The 24121-nt window shown below is 53.0% G+C and overlaps 1 protein-coding gene across 2 annotated transcripts; it reads left to right on the top strand.

Moving 5' to 3' along the window:
* Positions 1 to 585: 585 nt before the first annotated feature.
* Positions 586 to 20924, top strand: LOC116943978 (serine/threonine-protein kinase 17B-like). 2 transcript variants are annotated; one of them, XM_032957367.2, is made up of 8 exons: positions 586 to 1477; positions 2631 to 3603; positions 8707 to 8919; positions 14579 to 14726; positions 15155 to 15281; positions 15906 to 15954; positions 16365 to 16544; positions 17147 to 20924. In XM_032957367.2, exons 2-8 carry the CDS (start codon positions 3491 to 3493, stop codon positions 17490 to 17492), a joined length of 1176 nt encoding a protein of 391 aa, XP_032813258.1. In that variant the 5' UTR covers positions 586 to 1477; positions 2631 to 3490; the 3' UTR covers positions 17493 to 20924. The 2 variants fall into 2 exon arrangements, with proteins under 2 accessions (XP_032813258.1, XP_032813257.1); XM_032957366.2 differs by having other exon boundaries at positions 586 to 1488.
* The last annotated feature ends 3197 nt before the right edge of the window (positions 20925 to 24121 follow it).

The following is a 24121-nucleotide window of genomic DNA, read 5'->3' as shown; positions in this document are numbered from 1 at the left end:
AGGGTGTGAGTGAATGAATGAGGGAGTGAGTGAGGGAGTGAGTGAATGAGTGAGGGAGTGAGTGAGGGTGTGAGTGAATGAATGAGGGAGTGAGTGAATGTGTCAGGGTGTGAGTGAATGAGTGAGGGAGTGAGTGAATGAGTGAGGGAGTGAGTGAATGTGTCAGGGTGTGAGTGAATGAGTGAGGGAGTGAGTGAATGAATGAGGGAGTGAGTGAATGAGTGAGGGAGTGAGTGAATGAATGAGGGAGTGAGGGAGTGAGTGAATGTGTCAGGGTGTGAGTGAATGAGTGAGGGAGTGAGTGAATGAATGAGGGAGTGAGTGAATGAATGAGGGAGTGAGTGAATGAGGGAGTGAGTGAGTGAATGAGTGAGGGAGTGAGTGAATGAGGGAGTGAGTGAATGAATGAGGGAGTGAGTGAATGAATGAGGGAGTGAGTGAATGTGTCAGGGTGTGAGTGCTGCTGGTGATGTGGAGGCGTCACGGGCGGGGGGGGGGGCTGGACTAGCCCCCCCCCTAGCTCGCGGCTCCGCCAATCAGCGCGGCTCGGCGGGCCCGCGGCCCCGCGCCATTGGACGCCGGCGCGGGGTTTGAAGCCGCGCGGCTCCGCCGCCGCTCTCCGCTCCTCTTTGTCGCCCGCTTCGCTCCCTGCGGCAGCAGTCCGCCCGTGGCGTTGACTGTCACGGCGGATCGGTGACGACCCGGACTGTGGCGCAGCTCCAGCGTGTGCGCTGCCCGTGGCGGTCTCCCCGTGACTTCTTTCTCCGCCCGTGGGGAGTCCGTGCGGAGTCCACCAGTGGGGAGTCTACCAGTGGGGAGTCCACCAGTGAGGAGTCTACCAGTGGGGAGTCTACCGGTGAGGAGTCCACCAGTGAGGAGTCTACCTGTGCGGAGTCCACCAGTGCGGAGTCCACCAGTGCGGAGTCTACCAGTGAGGAGTCTACCTGTGCGGAGTCTACCAGTGGGGAGTCCACCGGTGCGGAGTCTACCGGTGGGGAGTCTACCAGTGCGGAGTCTACCAGTGAGGAGTCTACCAGTGCGGAGTCCACCAGTGAGGAGTCTACCAGTGCGGAGTCTACCAGTGAGGAGTCTACCAGTGCGGAGTCCACCAGTGAGGAGTCTACCGGTGCGGAGTCTACCGGTGGGGAGTCCACCGGTGCGGAGTCTACCAGTGGGGAGTCCACCAGTGGGGAGTCCACCAGTGGGGAGTCTACCAGTGGGGAGTCTACCGGTGCGGAGCCACCGGTGCGGAGTCTACCAGTGGGGAGTCTACCGGTGCGGAGTCTACCAGTGGGGAGTCTACCAGTGCAGAGTCTACCAGTGGGGAGTCTACCGGTGGGGAGTCTACCGGTGGGGAGTCCACCAGTGCGGAGTCTACCGGTGGGGAGTCCACCGGTGCGGAGTCTACCGGTGGGGAGTCTACCGGTGGGAGGCTTCTGGACCGTGGCAGCCTCCACCCCGTGGACGCCTGACCACTGTGAGCAGCAGGTCAGCAGCTACAGTATCGTCCACGTGCGTTACAGTACTACAGACTGTCCCGCTGTGGGGGTGTAGACTGTCGCGTGTACAGTGTACTGTGCCACTGCATGGCAGGGCACTTGTGTGTGGCGGTGTGTCATCGTCCAGTGGATCGACCATGACAACATGTCGATCCACTGCTGGATGAATGGCCTTGTGGGACATGGTGGTTGACCATACTTCACCACGCGGGTCGGTGGCACTCGCCACTGACGGTAGCCGTGGCCGTGTATCGAACTCGGATCCGGTTGGGTTCATAGCGTAGTGGATTAACCACTGCGACACCCCCCCGTATTTATAGTCTACAGCCTTTAAAGTGTCAATCCACTGCTGTATGAGGGATAGGTTACTTGGCCATAATAATTCCACGGTGTTAGATGCGAAACGAATGGACATCGTGGTGATAGTGTAATGACGTGTGTGCTGTACTGTACTGTTTCCATTGCCTCTCACGGCCAACACCAGAGACGACTTTCTGAATTAATCATGGGCCTCCCCTAGGTCGACTCGGCCTTAAATTGTTACCGAGTGCGGTGTGTAAACATCGCCACAAGGGAGACAAAGGCAGCCGGGCTGGGTTGCTGGCCACCCACCCCTCTGGTGTGCCCCAACAGTCTGCCCAGGCTACAAGGGGAATCTTTGTCTTTATAGTGTACTGTACATTCAGTTTGAATAAGGACACTACTGTACTGTGTACAGAACTGTCGTAATCGTCACTATTCAGTGGCACGTTGTCCAAAGTGTCTTATCCCACAAATATGATTTCTCCCGTAAAGTTCTCCAATAGGATGTGTGTGTGTGTCCACAGTTTTGCCGTTGACATAATTAGTATGTTTTTTTTATGTCTCTTACCACTGTGTATTCTTAATGATTCCAGCTTTACTATGAAAAGTAGTTAATCGAATTTGATGAATTGATCCACTCATTCAGTGTTATCCACTTGCATGTGTTGGGTTTTCTCCGGGTACTCCACTTTCCTTCCACACACAGATCAAACATTAAACTTATACAGGAAATGGACTAACATCTGAATCCGGGATCCTCCTGAAATTAAAGTCTCAAGGAGGAGTCGGATATTCTTGATAACGATTTGACGTTTTGTTCTTTGTCAGAACGAACGGTCGCATCGGGCCACCGGCATCAAGGGGCCGTTGGCACGGGACGGCCACGACGGCCACGACGGCGTTGGACGGCGAGCCACCTTGATCAGCCAGGCTCCATCGCTCGCTCGCCCCGAGACACCTTGATCAACCAGGCTCCATCGCTCGCTCGCCCCGAGCCACCTTGATCAGCCAGGCTCCATCGCTCGCCCGCTCCCTCTCCCCGAGACACCTTGATCAGCCAGGCTCCATCGCTCGCTCGCCCCGAGACACCTTGATCAGCCAGGCTCCATCGCTCGCTCGCCCCGAGACACCTTGATCAGCCAGGCTCCATCGCTCGCTCGCCCCGAGCCACCTTGATCAGCCGGGCTCCATCGCTCGCCCACTCACCCGCTCGCTCGCCCCGAGCCACATTGATCAGCCAGGCTCCATCGCTCGCCCGCTCGCTCGCCCCGAGCCACCTTGATCAGCCAGAGTCCCTCGCTCACCCGCTCGCTCGCCCCGAGACACCTTGATCAGCCAGGCTCCATTGCTCGCCCGCTCGCCCACTCGCTCTCCCCGAGCCACCTTGATCAGCCAGGCTCCCTCGCCCGCCCGCTTGCTCTCCCCGAGACATCTTGATCAGCCAGGCTCCCTCGCCTGCCCGCTCGCTCTCCCCGAGACACCTTGATCAGCCAGGCTCCATCGCTCGCCAGCTCGCCCGCTTGCTCTCCCCGAGCCACCTTGATCAGCCAGGCTCCCTCGCCCGCCCGCTCGCTCTCCCCGAGCCACCTTGATCAGCCAGGCTCCCTCGCCCGCCCGCTCGCTCTCCCCGAGCCACCTTTATCAGCCACGCTCCCTCGCCCACCCGCTTGCTCGCTCTCCCGGGAGCCATGCTCGCCCGTCGCGATGCGCCCAGCTCGGGGCTGGTGCCGGAGACGCACACGCACATTCGCACGGAGCCCTTCTCTTCGGCGTACTCCCTCACCGGCCGGGAGCTCGGCAGGTGAGTGCTGCTCTCACCACCTCTCCTCGTGTCGGTGCTCATTGTTGAGGGTTGTGACTGTCCTTAGTATCTTGTGAGCATTCTCGGAGTCATTAAAAGTCCCTGCGGTTTTTGTCAGTTGCGTAATAATATTAAACTCAAGACAAAAAGATTATCTGTGTTTCTCCCCTCAGCTGAGATGCTCCAGGTCATTCCTACAAGTTTCTGGAGGAAGTTCCTTCAAGTTTCTATATTTGAATATAACAATATTATTTATGGAACAGGATGGAGTGCTTTTGGAAAACTGGATTAATTCATGAAAAGAAGCATCCCACTGTGCTTCAGGAAAATCATCTTTAATTGTTACACATTATCCCGTATAATGAGTGGATCATAAACATGGACACTGGCATGGAATATCGAACAAATGTTAAAAAGTGTGCAAAGAAGCAGAGAGAAGGGCATCCTTGGAATTGCACTCAGAGGCAGAATCTGGCTCGAGTGGACCAGGGAGCAGACGCAAGTTAGAGGCGTCATATCACTGTGCTGTTTGCTGCGAGGTTACGCGAGGCTTTTCTCAGGCCTGGGCATTCAGAATGCGTGCGCACGTCTCTGGCACTCACAACTAACACGTCTCTGGCACTCGCAACTAACACGTATGTGGCACTCGCAATTAACACGTCTCTGGCACTCGCAACTAACACGTCTCTGGCACTCGCAACTAACACGTCTCTGGCACTCACAACTAACACGTCTCTGGCACTCACAACTAACACGTCTCTGGCACTCACAACTAACACGTCTCTTCTAGATTTAAAGCTTTCGTGACTGCAAGGATCCATACTCTTTGGTTCTATTCGGTAAAGTCACGTAGGTAAAAAATACAACAACAAAAATCACGACGTTTCGGCCACAACACAAGCGGCCTTCATCAGGTGAAGGGACCAGGCTGTCTCGAGGACAGCGCTGGAGTGAAACACAGCCACGCTCAGACCGCGACCTTTAAGCTGTGTGCGAGGAAACAAGGTGCCTTGACAAAGGAATTAGCATGAAAATTAGCATTTGATTGGCCGACTTAGCATGATGAACGGTGCAGAGGCAGTGTACATGCGGGTGCACATGCCGGTTGGCGCGGGGGGGGGAGCTTTTCCATTGATGGTGTGAAAAGGGAATCCTTAAGAGCTGCGAAGTTTGGGGTACCACTACTTGAAAAAATATACTGTACCATTGAAAATTAGTTTAATGTTTGGTTCGATTTAGAACATCTTTCCAATGGTTGCTTAATTTGAAACTATCTTCTCGGTTGAAATTGTGTCTGTGTTTGTAGATCTGAATTGCCTCGTGAACAAATCTCTGATAAAAACCCGTGGGTTTGCAAAGAACCTTGGTATCGGAGAAAATTATATCGTGATCACCCACAGCGTTGTAATAGTGATCAGCCACGGCAGAAGAATTCGTGCTGCCGTGTTTCAAATCTGATTTGTGCTCGCGAATTCGGTCTGAGACAGGTCGCTTTGTCTCCCCGATATAGCAATCACCGCAGGTACAACTCAAAGAAGAACCCAGTTCCACGTATAACAAAACTAGACGTCAACAAAATCGTCATTAATCAGAGTAGCACCCCGATTTCGGACAATCTGAAAACAGTACTGGCTAGGAGACTGCATTTTGCTATCACCCCAAAACACGTACCAGTAGATGATATCATCTCTCAGGTCGATGTAGCCCTCAAAGGCGTAGGACACATCCAAGCAGACGTTGCGAGAGCTGAAATAGCCACTATTCTTAAGAATGCTAAGAAACCCATTAGTAACATCAGCAAAAATGAACGCTCTGAACTCACGAATTTAAAAAACAGAAGTGATATAGTCATCCTCTCAGCCGATAAAGGCAACGCTACTGTAATTATGGATAAAGATTCATACAACGACAAAATCCAGAATCTGCTTAATGATGGAAGTTACTCAAAAATCTAAAATGACCCTACCAATAGCCTAGCGATAAAAACCAACAAGATCATCACAAGTTCGACCTCCCTAATCGACCCAACTAAACGTCCCTCCCTAAAACCTTCTGCTGCAAGACCCCCTATATTCTATGGTCTTCCCAAGATTCATAAAGAAGGCACCCCACTACGACCCATCGTATCCACGATCAACTCCCCTACCTATAGACTAGCCCGTTTTCTGTCAGATACCTTGCTGCCTTTCACTGGCAAGACCGCCTCAGCAGTACTTAACTCAGCCCAATTGGTCTCTATGGTCAAAGACGTTGTACTGTCCCCTGACGATATCCTTGTCAGCTTCGATGTGGTCTCTTTGTTCACCAAGGTCCCAGTACCTGATACCATTGAAATAATTGAAAATTTGGTCCAACATGGACTAGACCCCGATACACCTGCACTGGTTAAGCACTGCCTCAACAATACCTACTTTACTTGGAATGGCTCCTTCTACAAACAAAATGAGGGTACCCCCATGGGATCCCCCTTGTCACCAGTGATAGCCAATATTTTCATGGAGAAATTTGAATCAGACGCCATCCAGACTTCCACCCTCAGACCTTCCCTGTGGAAGAGATATGTGGATGACACTTTCGTCATTTGGCCACATGGCCTCCCAGCTCTGAACCTTTTCCTGCACCACATCAATTCCAGACATCCCGCCACTAAATTCACCATGGAAGTGGAGAAAGATGGCAAGCTACCATTCTTAGATGTTCTGTTTGAGAGGAGACCTGATGGCTCATTGGGGCATTCTGTCTACAGGAAACCCACCCACACAGATTCCTACTTGAAACCTGATTCCCCCCACCACCCAGCCCAAAATAATTATCTCATCAAAACTTAATACCATAGGGCTCATTGCATTTTGGACCAACACCACCTGACCAGTGAATTAAAACATGTACACCTGGCCCTCAAAAGGAATGGATACTCTGACCGTACCATCCGCCAAGCTGTTTCTCCCTCCATACAGAAACAACCACTTGATACTCCGGTCAAAACCATCACACTACCATATATAGCAGGCGTACTAAAAAGATTTCCAAAATTCTAAACAAACACAAGATCCAGGTCCGGTTCAATACAGCACACAAAATTCGTGATCTGATCCCATCCGTGAAGGATGTCATTCCTGACTTACAGTACCCCGGGGTTTACAAATTGAGTTGTACCAGCGGTGATTGCTATATCGGGGAGACAAAGCGACATGTCTCTGACCGAATTCGCGAGCACAAATCAGATTTAAAACACGGCAGAACGAATTCTTCTGCCGTGGCTGATTACTGTTACAACGCTGTGGGTGATCACGATATAATTTTCTCCGATACCAAGGTTATTTGCTAACCCACGGATTTTTATCAGAGATTTGTTCACGAGGCAATTCAGATCTACAAACACAGACACAATTTCAACCGAGAAGATAGTTTCAAATTAAGCAACCAATGGAAAGATGTTCTAAATGGAACCAAACATTAAACTAATTTTCAATGGTACAGTATATTTTTTCAAGTAGTGGTACCCCAAATTTCCACAGCTCTTAAGGATTCCCTTTTCACACCATCAATGGGTAAGCTCCCCCTCCCTCCCCGCGCCAACCGGCATGTGCACCCGCATGTACACCGCCTCTGCACCGTTCATCATGCTAAGTCGGCCAATCAAATGCTAATTTTCATGCTAATTCCTTTGTCAAGGCACCTTGTTTCCTCGCACACAGCTTAAAGGTCGCGGTCTGAGCGTGGCTGTGTTTCACTCCAGCGCTGTCCTTGAGACAGCCTGATCCCTTCACCTGATGAAGGCCGCTTGTGTTGTGGCCGAAACGTCGTGATTTTTGTTGTTTTATTTTTTACCTACGTGACTTTACCGAATAGAACCAAAGAACAGGTCTCTGGCACTCGCAACTAACACGTCTCTGGCACTCACAACTAACACGTCTCTGGCACTCACAACTAACACGGGCACGTGCTTACTGCAAGTGGCAGGGATGTGCGCCAGATTGAGTCATAACCGCAGAGGGATTCTTTTTATTATCGTTCTTCCTTTTTAAACTTTCCATGCCCTAGTTAATTAATAAATAGTTGTAAGCCATGCCACGGTGTGTTTAGGAGTGGCAAGCGTGGTTAACCTGAGCTCGATGTCGGTGTGCACATCGGCGTTGGCAAGGCACGTTGTTGTTGTTCTCGTTGTTGTTACTCAACATCCTCGTTGGCCTGAAATTGTCCTCCCGCTGAGACTTGCGGTTGCCACACGAGCCGCTTCCTGTGCCTCCGCCACGCTCTGCTCGGCGGCTCTGCGAACCGCTGGGGCGGCGTGGGAAACCTCAGCGTGGCTCGGACTCGCAGGAATAAGTGATGTATGTAGGTGGGGCTGCCACGGATAATTTAGGCAGGGGCCTGGGAAAGAGGCTGAGATGGACGCCGGTCTCCTCGGAGAATTTTGGGGTGTGGGAACGGTGCTTTAGCAGCATGAGGTCGTGTCGCTGGTAGTCTGGGCACTGTGAAGCCCACCCTGGTGCCACCATCAACATGGCACAGTGCTTGAGACATCACTACTTGCATGCCATTCCCTCCTCCAGAGTTTTGCCCTGAATTGTAATTCCTTGCAGAATCCTGACTGCTGAGAGGCGTCTTGAGGCTTCTGTGTTTATGGTTTACAGGAATGTACGTAACATTTTAGTGACTGTATTAGCAGTGTCGTAGGAACACAGGTTTACCACCATCGTCATAAAAAATGCTGCTTCATAACGTGGGATGTTAGTGTTCTTTAAAACCCAGAGAGCTGTCTGACTATCTAAACGGATAACTTTGTGGGCAGCATCGGAGAGGAAACGGTTTGGAAAGGTCTTCACACAGCGATGATGATGAACTTCATGGGCTGTGCCCCTTCTTTATAGTCGAGAAGAGCAGAGTCATTACCCAAATACATCAGCTGACGCCCTTCAGTTGTATTTAAATGCCTTCAAAAAGCAGATAGCGTTTTTTTATGCCACACGGCACAGTGTTGCTTATACAAGGCGGTGTTTGCCGACGACGACGACGATGGCGGTGATGGTGGTGACGGCGGTGGTGAAGGATTTTGAGAAATGTAACGTGCGTCATTCATTTCCATCGGCTACGGTGCAGGGGGAAGTTTGCGGTGGTCCGCATGTGCGTGGAGCTGGCGACGGGGCGCCAGTTCGCTGCCAAGTTTGTGCGCAAACGTCGCAAGGGGCAGGACTGCCGGGCAGAGGGCGTGCACGAGGTGGCCGTGCTGGAGATGGCGCTCGACAGCCCCCACATCATCCGCCTGCACGACGTCTACGAGACGCCCGCCGACATCGTCATCGTGCTCGAGTAGTAGGCAACGCACCGCGGCCCCCCACACGGCCCCCCCCTCGCACGGCCCCCCCCCTCGCACGGCCCCCCTCCCGCACGGCCCCCCCCCCCTCCCGCACGGCCCCCCTCCCGCACGGCCCCCCCCTCCCGCACGGCCCCCCTCCCGCACAGCCCCTGCACGCATTCCCCCGCACGCATTCCCTCCCAACCCCCCGAGTTAATATCAATAACGAAAGCAGCGGTCACAACATCACCAACACACCAAGAAACACGACTCCAAGTGGCGGACACTCATCTAGCGTGACGATGGTGATGATGACTACAACGACACACCACAGACCAAAGCGAGGGTGACTGACGTGGGTGACTGACGTGGGTGACTGACGTGGGTTACTGACGAGGGTGACTGATGTTAGTGACTGACGTGAGTGACTGACGAGGGTGACTGACGTGGGTGACTGATGAGGGTGACTGACGTGGGTGACTGACGAGGGTGACTGACGTGGGTGACTGACGTGAGTGACTGACGTGGGTGACTGACGTGAGTGACTGACGAGGGTGACTGACGTGGGTGACTGACGTGGGTGACTGACGTGAGTCACTGACGTGGGTGACTGACGAGGGTGACTGACGAGGGTGACTGACGAGAGTGACTGACGAGGGTGACTGACGTGGGTGACTGACGTGAGTCACTGACGTGGGTGACTGACGAGAGTGACTGACGAGGGTGACTGACGAGAGTGACTGACGAGGGTGACTGACGTTCGTGACTGACGTGGGTGACTGACGTGAGTCACTGACGATGGTGACTGACGAGGGTGACTGACGAGGGTGACTGACGAGAGTGACTGACGTGAGTGACTGACGTGAGTCACTGACGAGAGTGACTGACGAGAGTGACTGACGAGAGTGACTGACGTGGGTGACTGACGTGAGTGACTGACGTGAGTGACTGACGAGAGTGACTGACGTGAGTGACTGACGAGGGTGACTGACGTGAGTGACTGACGTTAGTGACTGACGAGAGTGACTGACGTGGGTGACTGACGTGAGTGACTGACGTGAGTGACTGACGTGAGTCACTGACGAGGGTGACTGACGAGAGTGACTGACGTGAGTGACTGACGTGAGTGACTGACGTGAGTGACTGACGTGGGTGACTGACGTGGGTGACTGACGAGGGTGACTGACGTGAGTGACTGACGTGAGTCACTGACGTGGGTGACTGACGTGGGTGACTGACGTGGGTGACTGACGTCGGTGACTGACGTGAGTGACTGACGTTGGTGACTGACGTGAGTGACTGACGTGGGTGACTGACGTTAGTGACTGACGTTAGTGACTGACGTGAGTCACTGACGTGGGTGACTGACGTGAGTGACTGACGTGAGTGACTGACGTGGGTGACTGACGTGAGTGACTGACGTGAGTCACTGACGTGGGTGACTGACGTGAATGACTGACGTGAGTGACTGACGTGGGTGACTGACGTTAGTGACTGACGTGAGTGACTGACGTGGGTGACTGACGATAGTGACTGACGTGGGTGACTGACGTGGGTGACTGACGTGGGTGACTGACGTGGGTGACTGACGTGGGTGACTGACGAGATGAATTGAACGAGTCTGGATCAAGACGCAGACTGATTATTCATTAACGTGAAGTTTTTACACTGAACATGACTCACGTGGAGATTGGCAATGCCCATGTGTATAAACACATTGGACTTTGCTCTATTGCCCTCTGATGCTCACAAAGAAGCACATGATCACAGGCACGTATGACAAGCGAGGCTTGCTTGGCGGTCGCCCATTCAGCCGTCGTCCCCGATCAACACTGCTTAGCTTCCTAAAACTGATGGAAATCTGCCTTAATTTATCTTGGTGTTTGTTTCCTGGACGCACAGTGCACAACTGGGGGCTTATTTCACGAATAATTATTGTTTATTTAATTCTTTATCGTTTCCTACGGGGAGCTGTTATCTCCATCGTCACGTGTGGCCCCGCGTTGGGAAACGGCCGACTCTACGCCGGGGCGTGTGGCGGTGGAGAAACTTCGCAGCTGCAGCCAAATTAGTGGCTTTCCACTTCCGCTCGCAGTGCGCACGCTCAGCTGATATGAGAACATTTAACCAAAGTCTGAAATCCAAACGTTGTGCGTGATTGTGCCGAGTATGAATGTGTGTGTGTACGCAACGACGCACAGAGTGGACCCTGTCACCAATTTACTCAGAATGATCTCTCAAGATAGTGCAGAGTTTCTCTTTATATACATTTAAAAACCATCACGCAATGTGGTCATAGGCCGCTGTGGGGCTACTCTGTCGGCAGCAGAGGGCATTGAAGCAAAATACATTGTTGCGCTGCACTTCTATGCCCCAACCTCTGCTCCCCACCTTCCCTAGCCCGCACTGACCAGCGTGGTGGTCAGTGCAGTGTGGGGGAGGCTCTAATCCAGCAGCGGAGTACACTGAGAGCACTGGTCGCGTAGTAGTGCACTGGTTGGTGAGCTCACTGCCGATAATCCTGGTCGCCGTGGTTCCATTGCTGGTCTTGATCCACAATGCTGGCGGAAATTGGTTTGTGAAGCTGGCTTGGGCCAGCCCTAGGCATGCGTGCCGTGTGTGGTGATGGAGACCAATGTGGCTGCACGCGCGTCACGCTCACCCTGCCACCTGCCCACGTGTGGGCCGACAGGGCGGCGGCCCTGTGCTGACACTCGGGCCTCTGTGTGTGGAGTTTCTTTGTTCTCTCTCCCCCTGTTAGCCATGGTTTTCCGCCAGGTCCTCCAATTTCTTCCCATAGATAAACAATCCACACACGTTGTAACTGGCATTGGCCACAATATCCCAATGCTGAAAATGTATCTGTAAATGCCTCGCCTGCGATGGGAGAAAGCAGCAACATCGTACCCTACTGAAACAGCATGGCAGCACGCTCCTGAAAAAGAGTATAGAGACTTGGTGAGGCTTTTCTGGGTTGAACATGCCTCTCTAGAAGCTTGGATGGGGAGACCGCTTGGGAATACCAGTTGTTGTAGGCTTAGGCCAGGAACCGGCAATACAATAATGGATTATTGAATCTATCTGTGCGGAGCTTTCAGTGTTTACCCCCTCATATGTGTCGTGGGTCTCCTGCGGGTTTCCTCCAACATGAAGCCACAAACTCCCATTAAAGGATTTGGCCAAATATCCGATATGTAGACACGGTGCGCCTCTTCTCAGTGAATACACCAAAGCCAAATTGTCTTCCTGCTCAATAGAGCGAGGAGAGGTGCTCTGCTGTTATATCAACCCTGAACTAGTCGTGCAAATTCCGCATTCCCATAGTTGGGTCCAGTTCAGTCTCTCCATAGGGCAACCAATGTTCCCACAAAGTATGACAAACAAAAACCCAAAATATTCGTGAACCGCCCTACAGGGAAAAATGTAAATATAAAATAGGTGGCATTGCTCTTCCAATTGCAAGCCCGTTGCTCTAACCACCTAGCCAGGTGTTCAGGAGAGTATAGGCCCCCCCCCCCCCCAGCGTGTCTGACAAGATAGAGGTGTCATCATGGGCCACGGCCGTCGGCACCACCACGCCTCGCCGGCGCTTTCTGCCCCCCCGCCAGATCCCGCAGCTGCTGAAGGGACGTAGTCTGTGTCTGGCGCTACCCTTGACGCGTAGAGGAGATGCCCCCAGCTGCGGCGAGGCTCGCATCTCCGCGGGACTCGTGCCGTGTGTGGGACACGCGCGAAGAATACTAATTAATCTGCGTTCTCCGCGCGCGCGCGCCGCAGAGGACGTGGCGCCCTCTTAGTTGGGCGTGCCATGGGGACGCCCTTCGCAAACCAAACGTCAGCACGGCCCCCATTGTAACAATAACCAAATTAGCGCGTACACCGCTGAGGCAACAGAAATAACTGAAACAAATGTAATGAACCAAACAAGGACAATCTGTACTTTCGTGGAGGAGCTGTTTTCCGGTTGTGCTCCTGTGAGTGTTTGCGGTTGAAGGCAAATTGGGCTGCTAGACTGTTCAGTGTCTCTACTTCCAATAATAACAACAATACTAATAATAAATCAATGAGATTTGTCCGTCAGTCTATTGGCTTTCTCGACCAATATTATCAAGACGCATTTGTTTTGTCAAGTAAACTCTCGACCGGTTTGGACTACCTGGGTTAAACTAATTTTGCTGGATTACCAGATCTTATTGGCAACAGCACTCGATAGAAATTATGGGATCCGGTTCCAACCAACGGCACACTGAGTTTGTGTCGGACCTGGTGTGAGATTTTGGGCTGCACCAGGCAGTGAAACACATTCACCCTCTAGGATTCGTATTTTTAAATGAAGCTCTTGGACGGCGTTGGAACGTCCTGTCTTGGCTTAATTTACGGCCGGCGGAAAGGCCACGCCATGATCACCATGATCACGGCCGGGAGGGCGGCCGCTCAGCGGACGCTTACGGGCGCTCCGGCGTGACTCGTAATGAGCTGCGCCGCTGCTCGATAACCCCGCGCTGCCCTTCCCCGCACCGCGCGGTGACGATGATTGCCACACGAGCGCCGTCCGGGTCTCGCAGCATCTCCTCTCGCTCGCAGGCCGAGCGAGCGCTGTCCCCGATTTAGAATGCCGCATCGACCGCCGGCCGCTGTGGCGCCGCTGTTTCCATGGGAGAAAATTCCTCTTGGAAAAATGTCGATTGATTATTCGGGTCGGCGTGCGGACGTAATTCCCCGAGGTCCGGCCCGGTGCTTACAGATGAGCGACGCGTGATTGATGAGCACGGCAGAGCGGAGGGATCTCCACCAGGGTTTTGGGCCGGCGGTGCTGACGATCGAATTTTTATTTTTTAACGCGTCCTTTGTGTGGCTGTCCGAACCGAGTGATGCACCAGGCGGTCCGCGTGAGCTGCGCGTTCACTCCCTCCGCCTCGCTGCAGCTTCCGCCACCCCCCAACTCCCTTTCTGATATTCGTGAAAGTATACCAATGGAACAAATGTAGCCATATATTACATGCATATAATTATATGGATATACATTTTAACACCGTATATGTATTTCTATATTAAAATTAACAAAACAATGTTTTATTTCATTGGTTAAATTCCTGCACAGTACCTGCAAGGTACATAAAACATTGACAAATTCTAAATTGGAATGCTTAGGAAGTTATGAAAATCATAATAAATCATAATGACGCTAAATCATAATTAATCTAGGACCCCGGCTCTGCGTTCGAAGAAAGACCTCTCGCGACCAGCCTGGCTTGTCACCCCGTACCCATCCTAATGTACCCGACGGCTCGGAGAGGCCTTCATCCAGCAGTGGAAGGTTCATGGCTAACCCTTGATGTCTATGTGTGTGTGGTGCAGCGTGGCGGTAGTGCACCACCAGATAGCACGCTGCGCGACGAACCTGGCGACCCGGGTTCGATTCCCGCTCACGGTCAGCACAAGTGACGATTATGTGAATCGGTCTTGGGCCTCCCCTAGGTCGATTCGGCCTCAAATTAGGACCTTGTGTGGCATGTAAACCTCGCCACTCGGGAGACAAAGGCGGCCGGGCGTGGTGCTGGCCACCCACCCCCTCCTGTTCCGTTCAGGCCTTCTTCGCTGCTGGCTAACAGCACTTGCCCCGACAGTCTTGTTGAGGCTATACGGGGGGGGAACTTTTGTCTTTGTTTGGTGCAGCGCGGCAGGTGGGGAGATCTTCCAGCAGTGCGTGGCGGAGGAGGGCGACGGCGCCTTCACGGAGAGCGACGTGGTGCGGCTCATGCGCCAGGTGCTGGACGGCATCGCCTTCCTGCACCGCCACAACGTGGTGCACCTGGACCTCAAGGTGCCCCTCCCGCACCTGTGTCTATTCACACCTGCGTCTATTCACACCTGTGTCTATTCACACCTGTGTCTATTCACACCTGTGTCTATCTATTCACACCTGTGTCTATCTATTCACACCTGTGTCTATTCACACCTGTGTCTATCTATTCACACCTGTCTATCTATTCACACCTGTGTCTATTCATACCTGTGTCTATCTATTCACACCTGTGCCTATTCACACCTGTGTCTATTCACACCTGTGTCTATCTACCTGTCCGTTACTATCCACACCAGTCCAAACCTACCCACACCGGCTAACAGCTATCTGCACATGTCTGCACCCTACCCACATCTTTTTACACCTTACCCACATCTGCACGCGCATCCCTACCTACACACGCCCACCGCCCTGCTCCTCCGCCACCCCATGTGCCCCCCTCTCAGCCGCAGAACATCTTGCTGACGAGCGCGGAACCCCTGGGCGACATCCGCATCGTGGACCTGGGGCTGTCGCGGCGCGTGAGCAGCGCGGCGGAGCTGCGGGAGATCATGGGGACCCCCGAGTACGTGGGTGAGTCTCCGCCAGTAGCGCCGCCGCTGCCGCCGGCCGGCGCTGGGCGATGCTGCCGGCGTCTGGGTCGCGTGTAGAGGATGAGCGTGAAGGGCTGCGGCGTGGCGTGGTACGATCGCTCGTGTCGCCCGGCACCAGCGATTGCGTACGTGTCTTTGGACAATACATGTCTACGTGCGAGTGGGTCCCCCGTACCTTCGGCCACGTCGAGGCCAGTCGACCCAGTAGATAAACTAGGCGAGGCACAGGGTCCCCGTCCGTGACGGGATAAGATGCTCAGCTGTTTGGGGTTCACGACGCCGACCGTTGCTCTGGGACGAAGAGCGGGCCGGACGTCTGCGGAGGCCGTGCAAGGACATGTCGACGTCGTTTAAAATTACCCTCGGCCGATACCGCAGGGTTCTAGCACCGGCGTCTCCGCTAGTCCCGGCATCACCACCAGCGTTGCCACTCGCACCGCCCCAACATCACCACCGTGAGTTGTTCATGACACGTGAACGTGGTTTTGTAATCCAGGTCTGCGATGCAAGAGAGACTTGTTGTTGTGTCAGTGGACCTTCTGACTCTCTCCAAGTAAAGGAACCAAGCGATTGATGGACAATGCCGTGTTTTTCTCTTTGGCAGCCCCAGAAATTCTCAACTATGACCCCATAACGACCGCGACAGACATGTGGTAAGTTGTCATTGCTGCTTTACTCCAGAATTAAACCTAATTTTAACAACATAGTCAAATAACAAGTCAAACTGTATGATGTAAAGTAAGTACTTCATTACATTACTTGACATAATTTAATTCTCTCCCTGCCTAAATGGAAATTAGACAATGCTCAAATCCATTGGTGGTCTTCAGCCAGTAGTCTAAGTTTCACATTCCTATGGTAGAGCCCAGTCTCTCCTGAAGACAACCATTATTCACTCCCTGCAAAGCGGGACTTATTTTGTCTGCTCGTAGGGATGATGGGCTAAGTTGACTTCAAACAGGAAATGTGAACTCGCGACCTTCCGATCGCAACCAGGCGTCCAGTCACACCACCGGTATTGTTTTACGAGCAAGTGATGACTTGTTATCATCGCTCTTGTCAGGAGTATGGGCGTGCTGGCGTACGTGATGCTGACGGGCGAGTCTCCCTTCCTGGGAGCGGACAATCAGGAGACCTTCCTGAACGTGTCCCAGGTGGCCGTGAGTTACGACGAGGAGACCTTCCAGGGGAAGTCTCCCTGCGCCCGGCATTTCATCCAGAGCCTGCTGCTCAAGGATCCACGGTGAGGCCTCTCCCCACCCTGCCGCGGCCGTCGCCGTGACCTCTTTCCCACGTGCGCGGAGTTGCCGCGGACGACTTTCGACTCAGTGAAGTTTCCGAGCTGTGCAGCGTGCAGCGAAATCCTAGTGAACCATAGCGGACGCAGGAAAGAGAGCACCGTTTGCCTGGACGCGCATCTCCGTTCGTTCCGCGCAAGATGCCTGAACAATCCTCACACGTGTCCGCTTTGATGGGAGTAGCAGACTTATTAAATAACAAGAGGAAGTACGGCGCGGTCCCGATGCGCTGTGTCTCGTCGCTGTTGCCGCACCCTGTGTTGGCTGCGCTCCGTGTGTTCGTGTTGTCGGGCGCTGCAAGGGCTACGTTGTCAGCAGAGGGCGGTTGTGGCAAAATTCACCGTGTGTACCGTGCTACGCACCAATGCGCATGCGATCCGCTTTCCCTATCCCGGACTTCCCAGCGTGGTGAAGTATGGGCAAGTAGCCCCCGCGACCCACACGGCGTGGGCAGCCACTGACCCGGCAGTGGAGTGACGGCAGGCCGTACGCGTGGATGTATTTGCGGAGTACTTTCACGTCACCTTCGACACATTTGTGGTTGTAGGTGTCGCGCCACCGCCGAGGACTGCCTGCGCCACCCGTGGCTCCGTGACTGGGAGCCCGTGCCAGAGCCGATCTCGGAAGCAGCAGAGCGGGACACCGCGGACTCCTCGCCACACCAAGCACCGCCGCCGCCGCCGCCACCACCACCACCACCGCCGCCGCAACAGCAGCATCTGCAACAACAACTGGGGTCGGGAGGTACCGACTTGAGGCCGGCGGGGCACCGGGTGCCCCAGCCGGAGGACAAGGAGAACGTTCCCGCGGGGCGGCAGAGCTCCAAGCGGTGCAAACTCGATGGCACGTGTGGGGGCAGCGCGCCGGACGCGCCAAAGGAGATTGTGATGTGAATGTACGCCTGGGCACAAACAAGCGGACAGAAAATACAAACTCGCTGTTGTTGAAGAAGGTATGCAAGCAATTTGAAAAAATATATACGTAATTGTTTCTCATTGGCAGCTGCCCTTAGGCTGTTCATAGGAACGCTGTAAATCATCTGGAGGAATTCAGGCTCTCGAGTGAATCGATTGTAATTTATAACGGGTTCCACTCCAATGCAGCGTCCAGCCGCACGGCAGGCGCTGTCGAGCACAGGGATCCACGCGAGATTCCTGTGAGAGTTGGAAGCGAGAGATACTCGCGTGTGGCAGCCTGTGAGCAAAATGACTCTAGGTGAGGCTGTGTTGATCCATGCCCCGCCCGTGTGGAAGGGTGCGATTGGCTCTGCTTGTGCTCAGCGCACGAAGTAACGTCGTGCGATGATCGAGCACGGTGATTATTTGGCGGCACAGCCTTCACCACTCGAGACTGCCACTTTAAGGATCGCCACTCCCATAATCATTGTCGATCCACCCCAACTCATCGCTGTCATCTGGTCGGTTGGATTTTACTCTAGCCAGGTGAGCAGCGCTGGGGCGGTGACGTGGCTCAATGGGAGCGTATTAACAGTGTAATACGAGCCGTCTGCTTCACAGCGGACGTTAAAGATCCTGTGACGTCATTCGAAAAGACTCGGCCATCGTGCGCCGGCATCATTGTCAAAATCTACCGAATTAAATTAAGTTGGAAATAAAGTAATTGTTGCCCATTACTGCAAAAACGTAGCAAGACGCTTCTGAAAAATTAATTAAACCCATTGAGCTTTTCCAGGGCAAGCTCATATAATATTTATATAAACAGGAGTACAGTTGTAACACCTATATGCGACAGCTCTCAAGCTTCTCAAGCCTCTGTACATTCGGGTTTTTTTAATAGATAGAAGCAGTGAATCATCGGGTGAATAAAAACAGGTGTCTTAACGTGGTGGTATGTAGATGCCACGTAAATCCAAATTATTTTTTAAAAGAGGCTGAGGATGAGATATCAATAATGAGGCCACTTGGGCCTGGTCATTCTGAGCCTGTGTTTAATGTCCACATGGCCCTTTGGAAGGAACCACTATCGCACACAGGTGGTGTATGAAAAGTAGGCATGGAGTTACCCGATTGCCAAGCCATATTATTACTCTTCGAGCTCTTGGCCTTGCTTTCAGCAAAGCAGACAACGCTGCAGCCCGCTCACGTTTGTGCACGGCCACAGGTTACAGAATTCCCGTACGAGTCACGGCGGATCGATGTTGTCGCCTGACATCCATGATCTCTGTGCGCGCTGTGGCTCGAAAAACGCGGAGCCCAGACATAACAAAGCCAATGAAAAATCGCCATTGCATCCTGGGTGTCAGTGCCAGGATAATCGAGTACAGTGCCACCAGCATGGATGCTGCCGTGACGTGGCGGTTAGCACACTGGGGGCGCTGGTTCCATCTCCAGGTGCGCTTTGTGAAATCCCCCTTCCTCTGTCCACTCAGCCGTACAAACACGGGTACAACCACACCGAGTCGATCGGCAGGTTTGTGTGCGGTGTATACTCCCACTTATTCCAAGCTATTGGGCCAATGTGTGGTCGAGTAGGCCAAGTACCCACTTATTGGAGCTCTCTCTGAAGGGCCTTGCACCTGCAATGGCGTGAGCGGGCAACGGAGGGCTGCACCTTTCACCACCAGCATAATTTTAATTTAGATATTATTTTTGCACAGGAACTTTTTGCCAAAGTAAACGGCAGGGGCGAAGGGAAATGACACTGGTGTCTACAATTTCCATGCCATTTGAAAAACGCAAATGTTTTTTTATTGAAAACCTAACGGACGCGTTTCAGCAAGGTCAATGCGCTGGGAGGTATTGCGGTGTGTGCCGGCCTCGTGACCACGTCGCTCGTGCCGTCGGGTTCCCGCGTGCCTGCTTCACGTTCCGTCTGTTAATAATACGTCCTCTCGTTCATACTCGATTCCACAGTGTTGCAAAAAATAGCCAAGCGTTCCGTGAGTACATGCAAGTCATTTAATTGCTATTTAATGTTTAATGTTCGATAAAATATGCAAGAAAATACTGTCGTAAATGTCTTCCGATGTTTTAATAAGTCGTGCCGTGGTCGTTGACGTTTCGAGTGCCGCTTGTTTTATGTGTACGAATGCGCGAGGACGTGCGGGTTAATCCGTTGCCTGCCCATTCCAGAAACACTTCATTTGCATTCTCTGCAACGGTGCCTCTTATGCTCAGTCGATTTGCACGAACCATGATATTAAATAGTCTGCTTACAGGAACAAATTAATTGCGGAGGTGGCACTCTGTGTGTTTTTATCTGCGTTCATTAACGTGGCAAGGTCTCATTGCAGGGTAGCTAAAGTGATTCACGTTTAGCATTGTGCCAGGCAGAGAGGCTGGTGCATCAGAGCAGGTGCTTGCTTCACGATTGGTGCTTATTGAAATGTGGATGGGCTCAGCAGTTATTTTTTGGCTGGGCAGATATTTTTTTTACATTCCTAAACAACTTATTTTATTCGTGGAATAGCAAGGGATTTTCAAAGGTTTTCTATGGCCAATTGGGAGAGAATTCATACTGGACCCAGCAAGACATCTCTTTGTGTGTCCCTGCCTTTAAGGGCTGTATCCTCATTTACGGGTCCTACCTGCATTGGATTTTCCCAGGATTGTCTTTTTTATGACGGCTGTCGCTGTCTTGGAAAATCTAGAAGTCTTCCTGGGATATTGAAAGCCCCGTTTTTCGTAGCTTGTCTACTAATATACCCCTCGACAATGCATTTATACGTACACCTGGTTTCCTCCTCATCAGGTATCCTTTCCGTGATATTTCCCCGTTTTTGTGTTTCTAGTGGCAACCCAATACCCTCTTCCTCTGACTTGTTTGCAGTTTACAGGGGGAATTATTGTATTCTGATGCAGATACAGAGAGTCCATTCATTGTGGCAGAGCAGCCCAGAATCTCGGTGCTGCTGGCTCGGTGACCCAATACGGGGCTTCAGAAGCAAGAAAGACTGCCACCCAAAAGCATCGAACCCAGGATCTCAGCAGGCCTGGTGTTAATCTTTGACCTGTGCCAAGCCAAGAGAGCTTCGAACCCAGGATCTCAGCAGGCCTGGTGTTAACCTTTGACCTGTGCCAAGCCAAGAGTGGCGCCTCTGCAGTTGAGCAGAGTATTTTTTATTTCAAAGCGATGTGCATTAATAGTATGTTTTAATAAACATTTGTATTTTTTTCAACAGAACCAAAAATATGAATCACCTGTAATTTGTAAGGGTATGCAAATATATATTGTCAAAAACACACAGATTTGTGGATGTTGCTCGTTTCACTTTTGGAGCGTTGACCGTGACTCGTGTTCCGCCGTGTTCTGTGTCCTTGTCTTTTAATATTTTGGACGTTTCCACAATAAAAGAGCACGCACGCGATCGTCTCCGCTCTGCCTTCATTCACATTCCCCGTTCTCTTGGCACGGAGCAGGAGAGAGGGGGGCACTGCCGGTAAAGTATCATTGTTGCTGGCATCACGTTTTACTTCGCCCTCAGGGTTCAGCATCGACGTGGGGTAGACGTGTGGAAGGAAAGACTGAACGTGCGTATCGATTGGCCGATTGATTTCTGCAGGTCTCAGCCACCGGCACAGAGCGAGGCACGGCGATAACCCCAGCGGGAGGGAGGTGTGGATATGGCTACTGGGGGGGGGGGGGTGTTCGTTAACTGTCGTCCGGACACGTGGTGCCTACAAGAGATGAGAGGACGAGGGGGTAACGACATCACATTTCCATTATGACCACCCCGTGGGTCCAGTGTGGACCCTGCGGCTTTGGTTTTTTTATTCGCATGGGGGGAGTTGATCAGCAGCGTTTCCATGTCCGTGTGGAGGTTAGCGGTAGATCTATACAGGAGCAGCCTCATGGTAAATATAAGAATGGCTGCTGTCAGCATCAACCCCCAATGGGGTTGATGCTGACAGCAGCCAATCCCACACAATAACCTTCTGGTACAAATTGACCCCTCACACAATGGGTCTGTGTGGATCTACGTCGGAGCATCGCACGGTTCATGCCGCAGCCTCCTATCCAGATGGACGATGAACCATAAGCTCACATTGCGACTGCAGTCCACCAACTCGAACCGTGGACCACAGCTTAACAACAACACTGCCTGCTTCAATCATTCACACGGACTATAGATCTCTGGGAGTGTGGATCTCTATGGGAGTCTGTGGATCTCTATGTGAGTCTGTGGATCTCTATGGGAGTCTGTAGATCTCTATGGGAGTCTGTGGGTCTATGGGAGTCTGTGAATCTCTGTGGGAGTCTGTGGATCTCTATGGGAGTCTGTGGGTCTCTATGGGAGTATGTGGAGCTCTATGGGAGTCTGTGAATCTCTATGGGAGTCTGTGGATCTCTGTGGGAGTCTGTGGATCTTTATGGGAGTCTGTGGATCTCTATAGGAATCTGTGGATCTCTATGCGAGTCTGTGGAACTCTATGGGAGTCTGTGGATCTCTATGGGAGTCTGTGGGTCTCTATGGGAGTCTGGATCTCTATGGGGGTCTGTGAATCTCTATGTGAGTCTGTGGGAGTCTGTGAATCTCTGTGGGAGTCTGTGGATCTCTATGGGAGTTTGTGGATCTCTGCGGGAGTCTGTGGATCTCTATGTGAGTCTGTGGATCTCTATGGGAGTCTGTGGATCTCTATGGGAGTCTGTGGATCTCTATGCGAGTCTGTGGATCTCTGTGGGAGTCTGTGTATCTCTATGGGAGTCTGTGGATCTCTATGTGAGTCTGGATCTCTATGGGAGTCTGTGGGTCTCTATGGGAGTCTGTGGAACTCTATGGGAGTCTGTGAATCTCTATGGGAGTCTGTGGATCTCTGTGGGAGTCTGTGAATCTCTATGGGAGTCTGTGGATCTCTATGGGAGTCTGTGAATCTCTATGTGAGTCTGTGGGTCTCTGTGGGAGTCTGTGAATCTCTGTGGGAGTCTGTGGATCTCTGTGTGAGTCTGTGGATCTCTATGGGAGTCTGTGGATCTCTATGGGAGTCTGTGAATCTCTGTGGGTGTCTGTGGATCTCTATGGGAGTCTGTGGATCTCTATGGGAGTCTGTTCATCTCTATGTGAGTCTGTGGAACTCTATGGGAGTCTGTGGATCTCTATGGGAGTCTGTGGGTCTCTATGGGAGTCTGTGAATCTCTGTGGGAGTCTGTGGATCTCTATGGGAGTCTGTGGATCTATGTGGGAGTTTCTATCTCAAACTATGGACCACAGAGCAACGCCACTGTTCACTTTTGTCATTGGCGGCTTTTAGTGACCAACGAGGAAGGCGGTGCTCGAAGCAGACCTGGGGTCAACAACAACAACAACGATGATGATGATGAGATCATCACCATATAGCTGCGATAGTCGGCTGACGTGACCTCATCCGTGTGGACATTGCCTTGACGGAGAGCACCATGTGGCCTTGAGGGGGCTGTCGTCTGGAGAGAGGCGCCTCATAGCAGCCCGGTCACCGGCGAGAGAGGCCAGGCAGAACACGTGCCCTCCCCTCACCAAGCTGGTGGCTCAAATTACAATCGCATTGTGAATCTCCGAGGTGATTACTGATTGCACATTGTGTCTCGGTGTGGGCACCAGTGTCTGCTGCTTGCTGGGCGCAGTGGGCACCAGAATGGCACCACACAGACCCGCCTGTGCTGCTGCTGCTGCTGTGCGTCCATGCTCCCCGCACGCACTCCAGCAGCCCGCGCGGGCAAACGCCGTCGGATTTGGGGCTGCTGCGGCTGCTGGGGGGGGGCTGCTGGGGGGGGGGCTGCTGGGGGGGGGCTGCTGGGGGGGGGGCTGCTGGGGGGGGGCTGCTGGGGGGGGGCTGCTGTTGGGGGGGGGCTGCTGTTGGGGGGGGCTGCTGGGGGGGGCTGCTGGGGGGGGGCTGCTGGGGGGGGCTGCTGGGGGGGGCTGCTGGGGGGGGCTGCTGGGGGGGGGCTGCTGGGGGGGGCAGCTGGGGGGGGCTGCTGGGGGGGGCTGCTGCTGGGGGGGGCTGCTGCTGGGGGGGGGGCTGGGGGGGGGCTGGGGGGGGGCTGGGGGGGGGCTGGGGGGGGGGCTGCTGCTGCTGGGTCTGGGCCTGGGGCTTCGTGCTCACAGTGACCCTGGGCGCGTGACCCCAGCCAGGGTCGCCTCCTGCTCGGTCAGGAAGTTGCAGATGTCCAGTGGAGGGGCGGGTCACCAAGTTGCAACAATTAAACAAATACGGACCACGATCGGGGTGCAAAGTCTATAAAAGGTAAGCGAGTCACTAGACTACACATCGTGTGTACAGGATATAAGTGCAAATTGCATAAGTGCTGTACAAAAAAAGTATTCCACATTTTTCAACACCGTCAGTCCCTCAATAAAATTGCACGCTCAAAGCACATTCCTGCGGAGGGAGCTGGTAGGCACGTTGGGTTGCTCGGTCAATGGCCAGGGTCAACAGCGGCACCACGTGGTGCATTCCGCAAATATACCCGACTGTGAGGGCGGGCACAAGCCGGCGTGAGTAGGTTAAACGTTGAGTTTTATAAGGGCACCACGGGGTGACCAGCCCCTCCCCACTCAGCCCCACCCCTCCCCACCCTCCCCTCTCCA

Source organism: Petromyzon marinus, chromosome 19 (genome assembly GCF_048934315.1).
Source record: "Petromyzon marinus isolate PM22_M1 ecotype Great Lakes invasive population chromosome 19, UKy_Petmar_22M1.pri1.0, whole genome shotgun sequence".
NCBI lineage: Eukaryota > Metazoa > Chordata > Hyperoartia > Petromyzontiformes > Petromyzontidae > Petromyzon > Petromyzon marinus.
Note: the sequence above shows the minus strand (reverse complement) of the source record. Positions and strands in the feature narration are given on the sequence as shown.

Coding starts and splice junctions, on each gene's coding strand:
- LOC116943978 (XM_032957367.2), top strand. CDS start 3,491: ATGCTCGCCCGTCGCGATGCGCCCAGCTCGGGGCTGGTGCCGGAGACG. Junction 14,727..15,154: donor TGGTGCACCTGGACCTCAAG/GTGCCCCTCCCG, acceptor CCCCCCTCTCAG/CCGCAGAACATCTTGCTGAC. Junction 16,545..17,146: donor CTGCTGCTCAAGGATCCACG/GTGAGGCCTCTC, acceptor TTGTGGTTGTAG/GTGTCGCGCCACCGCCGAGG.